The 10,523-nt window shown below is 39.0% G+C and overlaps 2 protein-coding genes across 2 annotated transcripts; one reads left to right on the top strand and one right to left on the bottom strand.

Annotated features, from left to right (window-relative positions):
• Nucleotides 1-2,440: 2,440 nt before the first annotated feature.
• LOC137786878 (dexamethasone-induced Ras-related protein 1-like) lies at nt 2,441-3,581 on the top strand. Its single transcript, XM_068579009.1, has 2 exons — nt 2,441-2,799; nt 2,914-3,581. The coding sequence occupies exons 1-2, from the start codon at nt 2,529-2,531 to the stop codon at nt 3,435-3,437; spliced, it is 795 nt and encodes a 264-aa protein (XP_068435110.1). The 5' UTR covers nt 2,441-2,528; the 3' UTR covers nt 3,438-3,581.
• Nucleotides 3,582-4,448: 867 nt separating this feature from the next.
• Nucleotides 4,449-5,241, bottom strand: med9 (mediator complex subunit 9). The gene is made up of 2 exons (XM_068579199.1): nt 5,150-5,241; nt 4,449-4,946 (listed from the first exon to the last, which is right to left on the bottom strand). Exons 1-2 carry the CDS (start codon nt 5,227-5,229, stop codon nt 4,727-4,729), a joined length of 300 nt encoding a protein of 99 aa, XP_068435300.1. The 5' UTR covers nt 5,230-5,241; the 3' UTR covers nt 4,449-4,726.
• Between the last annotated feature and the right edge of the window lie 5,282 nt (nt 5,242-10,523).

The following is a 10,523-nucleotide window of genomic DNA, read 5'->3' as shown; positions in this document are numbered from 1 at the left end:
AAAAAAATCAAAACCATCAGCTGTGAAGCTCGGTTTTACTCACCGTTTATTTTCTGTCCTCTGCACTAATAGATGAAGGCAAACATGGCTGAGAAGGAAATGAGTCTAATGTGTATGATTGGCCGTGGCCGGAGTGGGCTGCAGCTGCAGTGCGTGCTCGGCTTGAGGGCCACGTTGCCAGGACAGTGCCTGTGTCGAGGTTCTGCTCAAAGAACAAGCTGCCAACAGACTGAGGCACTAACAGGTCAAGACTAAAGACCCGAGTCAAGGGGCACACAGAGAAAGAGATTAAAGACACATACTGTGTGTTTGTGCTTTCTAGAACTAACCCTGAGCTGGTCTTAGGGAAGCAGCCATGTATACGTGTCACGGAGGTTCAAGAGAACTAACAGCTGAAACATTGGTCTTTCTCTTTCTCTGACCAAGCAAATAAAGAAACTCTCTAATCTTTCACGATGGAATGAGAACATACATGATATTCCCTCCACCATGTCTTTGTGCAGGCAGTGTAATATGGTCATGCTGTGCTGAACAAGCCTGCACACCGCTGGGACACACTGGCTGGATTACTGACCAACAGCAGAGAGGGTAGCAGCGGTTCACTCCTGGTTACATACACCCGTTGATCAAGCAGGGAACAACCAGGCTTAACCACACCTATCTGATTTCATCCCCAATGCCCTACAGAGGGCTAAAAAAAAGGTCATCTGGCAGGTTTTAGGTTTCACATGAAACCAATGTAAATACCGAGACTTAGGACTATATGTTTTTCTTGGATCTGTTTTGGACATTGTGTAATATATACATATATATATATATATATATATATATATATATATATATATATATATATATATATATATATACATATACATATATATATATATATATACATATATACATATATATATATATATAATATGTTTTCATTAAAGTTTGTAATGTACAGAGCAAAGCTCAGAAATGATAAAACAGCGGGAACAGAGGAATCAATACGAGGCTCATATGGTATAGGTTACATAAATAATTAATTAAATAGTTTATACAGATATTATTATAGATGCTGACACTGTCTTTGGGGCAAAAGTAACACACGAATCACAAACACGATTTTTTCTTTTAAAAGTAATGTTCTCCCTCCACATTGATTCACAGGTGAGAAGATGAGGGAAAGTTGATAAGTGGTTCAGGTGGCAGCGTGAAGGAGCAGAGATTGAGTCACAAACTATCTTTAGACATTCTGCGGGTTACTTTCATTGACACGCAAGAGAAAATCAATACAAATTTGATTGGATGGCTTTCAGGCACGAGTAGTACCCAGCTGTTCTTCAGTTATATGTTTTTTTTCTTCTCTCTAATTTTGTACATTGTTGCTTCCATTCACAATGATCTTAAATTTTCAAACGTTACACGTTTTGAAGAATAAATCCATCAAATATCTTCTTTGATTCAAATTTTAACAAGGACCTGGACAATAGCATTGCCACTGTTTCTAAATGTTTGAAGTACAGTAAATTTGGAAACTAGTGCTTGTTTAGTCTCCTCAACTGGATATTGTTTTAAATCTGATGATATGTGAGAGTTGTCATAGCCTAATTGTGTGGTTTGACGTGTATTTACTGTCGTAACATTGTTTTTGCTGCCCTTTTAGAAATCACTCAGACAAATATGTTAATCCCAAAGAAACATGCAACCTTAAAATATAGGACAATGGAACTTGATTGCATTTTGCTCACATATAAAAACACAAATACAATAGAAGACCGCTGTACATAGAGCCTATGAGAACAACAACCTTTAGACTTCAGATTATACAACATCAAACATAAAGTCAAGCACTGGAGAAAACATACTGGCAGTAAAAGGATTAAAAGCAAACACACACTTGTTCAGCTGCGTATGTGTATGTTGCACCCCCCCCCCCCCCCCCCCCCCCTCTCTCTGAGGGAAAGTCTGTTCACTAATTACAGGTGAATGAGGAAACAGATAAAGCCAGTGGTCACACGCATTTGACTTAATGTGCACGCGCTTCTCTGCGGATAAAGCTAAACAAAGAAAAGGTTGTTTAGGTGCACGCACGAGATGTATTACAACCAACTGGTTGATGCACACACCAAGTACTTGTATGCATACTGTGACTTTTATTTTAACGATTTTTTTAAATGTCATAATCAACAGTTCATTTGTGGTAATTACGCATGAAAATATGGCACCATGTTTTACAAGATTAAGCATTCTATTTGAAAACAAGCTCTCTTTCTCCTTTTCTGTTGATAAGGGGTGGACAGGGCTGACGCACAAAAACTGCCATAGTGACATTATAATATCGAGTCTTGCTCCAGCTCCCCAATATAGTGCGTGACGCATGACGCATTTGGGAGGCGCGGCCTACTTTCCCCATAAATTCCCATCCTGCTCTCCTCGGGCTTCAGAAGAGACAGCGAGGAACGCAGTCTCACATCACTGAAAGGACTTACACCCATCTCCTCCTATAGCACCATCGACCTCAGGGTGCACCTGGTGCAAGCATGATTAAGAAAATGTCCCCTTCCGAGAATGAGTTCGACATTCCGGCCAAGAACTGCCACAGGATGGTGATTCTGGGCTCCACTAAAGTTGGGAAGACAGCCATCATCTCTCGGTTTCTGAACGAGAAAGTTGACGACCAGTACACGCCCACCATCGAGGACTTTCACCGGAAACTCTACGGCATCAGGGGAGACGTTTACCAACTGGACATTTTGGACACTTCTGGAAATCATCCGTTCCCCGCGATGAGGAGGCTTTCAATTCTTACTGGTGAGTTGAGCTTTAAAACGTCACGTGGATACATAATGCAGTTTGAAGAGTGCATGTGCTGCTATTAAACTGTTATTATTTGACATTGAACGCGTCTTTCACTGTGTTTTTCAGGTGATGTGTTCATCTTGGTGTTCAGCCTGGACAGCAGAGAGTCCTTCGAGGAGGTGCAGCGCCTGAAGCGCCAGATTCATGAGTCCAAGTCGTGCTTGCGAAACAAAACCAAGGAGAACGTGGACGTCCCGCTGGTGATCTGCGGCAACAAGTGTGACAAAGACTTTTACCGCGAGGTGCAAGAGGACGAGATTGAGCAGCTGGTCGGTGGAGATGAGCACTGTGCTTACTTTGAAGTCTCAGCAAAGAAGAACACAAACGTGGACCAAATGTTTCAGACTCTCTTTACCATAGCCAAGCTGCCGAACGAAATGTGCCCCGGGCGGCACTGCAAGGTCTCTGTGCAGTACAGCGAGGTTCTGCACAGAAAGTCATTCAAAAGCAAGAAATGCAAAGATGGGAGTGCATATGGTATTGTGGCGCCGTTTGCACGGAGACCCAGCGTGCACAGCGACTTGATGTACATAAAGGAGAAGGCTGTAGGAGGCAGTCAGGCCAAAGAGAAAGGCTGCATCATATGCTGATACAATTCGTTGTGTGCAAACCGATTTTCTGCGACTTTCCAGAGCTGAAGCAGAGCCGTTGTGCATGCAGCGCACAAGAGCCCAAATACTGTACTGCAGCGCTTGAGAGGCACATTGTGATCCAAACTGTGATGAGACATTTACATGGGGCTAGTGGCCCACCTCATAGGCCTGTCCCCGTGAAGTGGTGCAGTAGATGCTGTAAAATCTGCCTCTATAGTAGATTGACGAGGGAAAAAAACGTTTACATTTTGCTATTTTTTTTTTCTCCAAACTTGCTGGACCTTGAATGTTTGTTGCATTACGAACAAATTTGAATATGAATGTGTATTTATTATGTCTACGTCACTTTTGGAAAAAAGAGAAAATAAAATCACTTGTTACTTTCATAGTCTGTCTTCCTCTGCTCTTTTCTTTAACACTAAAGTTACACAAAACACTGACTCTGCAAACTTTATGTAGCACAACCTCTGCGTGGTCACTATACTGGGAAATAGTCTTGATTTCTAATACATGACCAATATCCTATCCTGTAACTTCATACAGATAACTGACATTATGGTCTCTCTAGCATGTGATTCTCTACCTTTTTCAGTAATGGAAAGTATTTTTAGTTGGAAAAAATGTAGTAGTGTGCCATCAGTGTCTAATGTGATTTAGACAATTCAGTTTCTGAACTTATATTTAGGATTTTTGAATGGATGACATTTTTTAAATAAATCTCACGTACGCCCAGGAGTACATGTACCCCCATTTCAGAGCCACTGGTCTATAGGACCATTAAACTCCACACAACATTTCTAGCACTTTCACTCAGTTAAATATTTCACTCATCTGCCACCACCAAATATGTGGATGGGAATTCTAGATTCCACAACTTATTTGATTTTGAATATCCCTAAATCCCTTCTGAAAAGCAACAGGATGATTGATCACTTGTGTAATATAATGTGTAAGACTAGTTGGGAAATCAAAAAAGGCCCTAATCCCAAAGTTAATAATTGATTATTTTAATAAAAAAAACATTGCAAGATATCACAGGAAATGACCAACTAAAAAAAACAACCCTACATTAAATGCATATACTATAAAGCAAGTCCGCATTCTCACAAGACAAAAAACATGATAATGAGTGATATTCAAAAACATTTGGCATTGTGATGATATCGGGGGAAATGTCCATGTTCCTTTAAATGTCCAATTCGTGATCTGCTATGGTGAGGATAACAACAAAACGTCCTTTCTCTTCTTGTACCTCGACTCTCTGTGAGTAATCCAAGCTTCGGTTTTCATGATGCTTTTGGCACGTCAAACATGCACAGACTCTTGTATTTCTGCAGCAGCTGGTTCTTGGTGCGGACCTGCTCCTGCAGGGTCGCGAGCTGCTGCTGCTGCTCCAGCGGACTGCTGTTTACCCCGGGCATGCTGGAGATCTGCTCCCGAGCCTCTTGAATCTTTACCTTCAGCTTGGCCAGCTCTTGGTGGACGTCCTGGCTGTCCTTGTCCATGCTTAAAGAGGAGAAGGTAAATACGGGGGCATGTTATTGCCGTGCGGACGTTATATTGGACATTAGCTAGCTTTTTCTAGTTAGCCCAGCGGTAACAGCTAACGTTGGTTTTAGCTAACGCAACCTCCACAATGACTGTTTACAACAAGCAAAGATGTTTTCCCGGAGCACCGAGTACACACGTGAATGTGCCGGTCACCTTACCATTTGATAATGTCATGAACTACAGGCAGCAAAGAGCAGTCCTCGCTCTCTTTCTCTTGCCTTGGTTGAGACACCGCCATCGCTTTTCCTTCTCCGCGGCGCAGACAGTTGACGTCATTCGCCTTCTGATGACGTCAGGTCATGAAAACATTTGAAGCGGAGGTCATTGCCTCCGCTTCAAATGAGCCTCGCTATCTCAGTTAGGCGCTCATATACATAGCATTTGGGGATGACTTAAGCTTACAATAGTGCTTAACATGACAGAATGATTCATATTGTGTTGATTTTTTTAATTACGGTAATCCCTAAATTCTATACATTTTCTATTTTGTTGCTGGGTCACACATTACGTTAACAGAATAACTATTTATATTAATAAATTGTATTGCTAAGCTGTGCTTGAATGTGTTGATCGCAGAAGATTCACAAACAGCGAAACATATTTCTCTCATATTTCACAACAACAACACGTGGAAAGATGGAAATAGTGCAGTTTCACCCAACTATGTATATTCCCCTTTGCCTAAATTATGGGAGTCATGACACATCCAACCACAAGATTGTAGCCTATGCAGATGAGACACCATGGAGAAATCTTATTTTTTTAAGGGTCCATTGGGTCATAAACCTATACTTTGGAGAGAACTAACATCAATTTATTTTCCAGGAAACCAGTTACCCTGCTGTTTATGAGAAACTGTTCCACAATTAGATTTTCTTTGAAATGAAACCCCTGATAGCCTAGATATTTCCCATGAAATAGGCAGCCGAATCTCTAGTAATACACAAAACAAAGAAACCTAACCTTCGATACTTGGGAATAATGCCACATATCGCTACCTATCAACCTTAAGCGTTTGTACCTAAATTCAACCTTCTAGTATGTCTACAAGTGTGCCACAACACGTGGTGTGCATTTAAAGTGAAACATGGCAACCAGTGTAGCTATTAGTGTGCATGAAGGGCAGAATATGGTCTAATGGACTCCGGGAGTCATACTACATAGATGAATAAAGAGTTTTATTCAGGTCATACATTTCTATTTGGGCACCCATCAACCTTGTTAGACATCACTTCTTTGTGTAGAAATTGTATAATTGTCACAGGATAAAAGGGAAAACCTCACACAATATAAACAGGAAAACATCAGCCTCTTGTATGCAGCTGGTACCGTCCAGATGCATTCTCTTTTTTCAGTGCTCTGCAAATTAAGACATACCCTGGTCCATCATTTTCACAACTTTCATTGACCCTATTTTCTTGTGATATCAGGCCTCAATCCCCCACAGGTCTCAATCGTCTTTGTGCCAGTCGTACGCCTCATTAGCCTGACAACTTGAGTGATTTTGAAATAGGCTCTCTAAGTGTTTGGAGAGGCTGATAAGTCAGAGTGAGTCAATATTGGTAATGACCGTGTGTTAATTGAGTTGCTTATCGCCTGCCTGTCTGCAAATGGAAGGACAATAATTAACAGCATCCCAGCGCCACTTATTTCCTACTGTGCTTATGATGTAGTTGATCTGTAATTCAAAGACTTCATAAACACACTTGCCACCATTGGCATGCATGTAGATTCACAAACGGGTTTTTGGGAAATTTTGAAGACGAATACTAGATCTTTCACAGCCATGCGGCCTCTTTTTTACTTCAACCACATTCCACAAATACATGCTCTACTCTGCCTTTGACTGGCGATAGCACTCGTTGCCTGGTGGTAGAGGTTGGAAGGGTATATTATTCCTACTCAGATGTGGATGTTTCCAAAAGGATGACAGCGTTATTATCTGGCGCTCTGATTACGGAAGAAAAAACGCTTTGGACAGGGAGGACATAAAATTACAGTTCCGCTGGAGATTTTGCCTTTGAATTGAATGGTTATATGGTTATACTGATTAACACGATGAAAAAGATTACAGACACCTACTGTAAAGTGTCTCAGATCTTTTAAAACAGAAAAGTAACAGCCTCTACTTATACTGCTTTTCCTTTTAAAGGATCTGACTTTACCTCTTGATCTTCTCAACCCCACTGACCATTATACAGATCTCATTAAAGAATGGATCTAGGAGTTAATCACATTTGCTTCCCACACACACACACACACAAACACATTACTGCTCCCGCCATGGCGACACATCCTCATTAGCCACCACAGCAGAGCGACCACTGCCGTGACACAGCCAGTGAAGACCTAATTAAGAGTAGCTTTAGAGAGACTTAATCTCATTGGACATTTTCTTTGGTCACACCTCCAACTGAGTGGTAGTTGTGAGTTTACCAGACACCTCCATTTAGTGCTAATGCTGATTTTCAGTATAATGTTGATCGTTACATAGTGAATTTACAAAGAATGATTTTGTGACCAAGATTTGAATTCATAGGATATTATGTAATCCAAGTGTTTTACCTTTTGGGATATGGGAAAAGGTCTGACACATCACATTGATGAGGAAAAATGGGCCATTTTGTGACCCAATAATTTAATCTCACAGACAAAAACAGACAGAATTAAAGATATTCGACTGGAATAACATGCATGTTGTTATTGTAATTGGACAGATATTAGAACATAACAGTTGTGTCATCAGTGAAATGATGTGTGTGTAGTAAAGGTGTAGTATATACATACACACATATATATATATATATATATATATATATATATATATATATATATATATATATATATATATATATATATATATATATATATATATATATATATAAATAGATGTATCCATTTCAGAAAGATAATGAAAGTAATAAAAGCAACATTGCCATATGGAAAGTAAGTATAATTACAGTATGTCCTCATCTTTTCTGTTAGCGGAAACATACTATTCCAATCACCACTGGAAAAAGACTTGCTTCAGTACAGCTATTAAAGAAGCAATGATTCTTGCATAGAGCTTTATTAGTGAACTAGCTTGAAATGGGAAGCTTTGGTCTCTAATGCAATCAAATATTTATGAACATACATTTAGTTAATATATATTCACACTTTCTGGTTCTCCTGCAGTTCACAGATCCTTCCCTCATCTAGGAAGGTAGAAATTACTTTTCCTTGTATATGGTTGACTGATGTTTAATGTTCTATATAAAAGCCTAATGAAGCATCCGTATTAAATTATAAATGAATTTGTAAGTTTTCCCTCTACACAGTGTAATGGTAGTTCTTAAACATGTGCATGGACAATATAATACCATTTATTATGAGTCAATGTCTGAATTGGTTCTCCATTTTTTTTTAAAAGAAATTTTAGATTTACACAAAATCCTTCATGTCATAATCTGTTTTGAGAAAAAAGTCTAACCCCAGCACTTCCAACGAAAAACTTAACACCTAATATGAAAATGATGTACAACAAGAAGTAAAATCATTGAGAAAGGCTAAAGGTATGTTTGGCATGTACACATTCTGGCCTCTATAGCAAAAACTCCTATGTATGAATTCCAGTGATCTTTCTGGAAAACATCTCATGGGGCGGATAAACTTGTGTTTTATGACTATCAAGGGAGTCCCGGCTAACTTTTGGTTTTCTCCCCCTCCATAGTACTCCCAAAGTGGCTTGCCTTGCCGCGCCCCCGCCTCTGTGATGTCGTGAATAGACCGCTGGGTGCTTCCTAAAGATGTGTCACCTCCCAGCATCTCTGGAAGAGAGAGAGAGAGAAGCTTCTTGGAAAGAAATCTTCACCATTTGTTAATAAAATTAACAAAGCTTCCTCGCCATGCATTCTTGTGGTCATTTAGTCATACATTCCTGTGTGTGTAAAATGGATTAAGGGTCAGAGTTTAATAAAGGTCCAAAACCACTTCAAGTGAATCTATTAAATTATTCAGAGTAAACTGAATGACGCTTCCTTTTACTCAGAACTGGCTCTGCCATAAAACTAGTTCATACCCATCAATGTCTATTAGGGCACTCTCGTTTCCCAGAAAGCAGATGCTCAGTTCCATGGAGCCTAAATATTCTACTGATTTCAGCCCACATCTGTTTGGTGCCTTTATTGCATTACAGCTGCTGTTATTGCTGAAAATGAGACATGCAAACAAACCATGTAGTTCATCAATCAATTAGGCACTTTGGGCAAAAGGCTAATTGTTTGCAGGGCCAGCAATTTATTCCATTCTCGATGAATCACATTGTTATGATTGTGAAATACTGTAATGACTCTAATTACCTGGGCTTATAACTGATGGTTCACCCTTAATCAAAAAGATTTAAATGACACTTCAACTCCTGCTCTGTACACTTAAATCCTTGTACACTATCACTCTCATTTCAACATCTAACATTATATTTGGGCTTCTTCATCCCTTTTCTAATATTCCAACAATTCAACTGCTCCTTAAAACAAAGTTTATTTCCCAGTCAATTATAAACAATTCTGTCCAGCTATACATCATTTGATTTAGTTCAGTTTGCAGTTTTTTAAGCAATGCATTAAAGCTCATGGCAAATTATCCATTTCAGTGCCAGCAGTCAAACCCCAATGTTGTGTAGTTTACAACAAGAGTACCCTTTATCTATGTGTTTCCACATGCCTTAAAAGAAGTCATAAGTCATTGAAAGTATTTTACTGTACACTCGCGTTGATTAATACTCAACTGTGAAGTGACTCACAGTTGAGTGAAGGAAATAAACAATGAAATGTGAACACGCTGTTCTTTTTGTTCGGAGGACTTTGTTTAATACAAGAACATGCGTTGTTTCTCCCATTGAGGACATGATAAGCAGAATCATCATTTGAGCCATTAGTTCTTCTTTTAAGACAGCAGGTGACTAAAGCAGTTTAAGAATTTGACATATTATCCTCCTGTGCCAGTCTCTCTGTTGGTCAGTTGACTTTTTTAAGCTATACAATTAACATATTTTCAATTTGTTTTCCCCTTACTCACAGTTATCATGATTTAATTTGTTATTTTCTGTTATTATCAAAACACCCAAAACACATAATCTGACTGTAACTTTAGACGTAAAATGCCCAAACGTAATTTATTTGCACATATGAAATAAAAATTAAATTGTTTTCATAATAAATGAAAACAATAATAGAAAAAGCAGAAAAAAACAGAACAAATCAGAAAAAGCAATAATAATGGAAAAAGCATTCTGTAGAAAAAGTGGAAAAAACTCATGTAATTCGAATGTCAGTTTATTTTAAGATTTAAAAATGGCATAGGTTTTAACTCATACACGATGTAGAAGGAATACAATGTACTTAATTGAATTCATATATTTGTTTTATTAGTAGTACAGTACTATGACTAATAGCACATTTTCCTCCTGAGAAATACAAAGTTTTAATGTGGGGCTGAAAAGCCTTTCACTGCCCCAAGTGAACGGTCGAGGGAATCACACCATTACAAACA

Source organism: Clinocottus analis, unplaced genomic scaffold (assembly GCF_023055335.1).
Source record: "Clinocottus analis isolate CAN_PGR_092001 unplaced genomic scaffold, fCliAna1.0.p SCAF_16, whole genome shotgun sequence".
Classification (NCBI taxonomy): Eukaryota; Metazoa; Chordata; class Actinopteri; order Perciformes; family Cottidae; genus Clinocottus; species Clinocottus analis.
Note: the sequence above shows the minus strand (reverse complement) of the source record. Positions and strands in the feature narration are given on the sequence as shown.

What these genes read in the sequence shown, in the direction of transcription:
- LOC137786878 (XM_068579009.1), top strand. Translation starts at nt 2,529, where the DNA reads ATGATTAAGAAAATGTCCCCTTCCGAGAATGAGTTCGACATTCCGGCC. An exon ending in GAGGCTTTCAATTCTTACTG is followed by an intron (nt 2,800 to 2,913) that starts GTGAGTTGAGCT and finishes TGTGTTTTTCAG; the next exon opens with GTGATGTGTTCATCTTGGTG.
- med9 (XM_068579199.1), bottom strand. Translation starts at nt 5,229, where the DNA reads ATGGCGGTGTCTCAACCAAGGCAAGAGAAAGAGAGCGAGGACTGCTCT. An exon ending in GTTCATGACATTATCAAATG is followed by an intron (nt 4,947 to 5,149) that starts GTAAGGTGACCG and finishes CTCCTCTTTAAG; the next exon opens with CATGGACAAGGACAGCCAGG.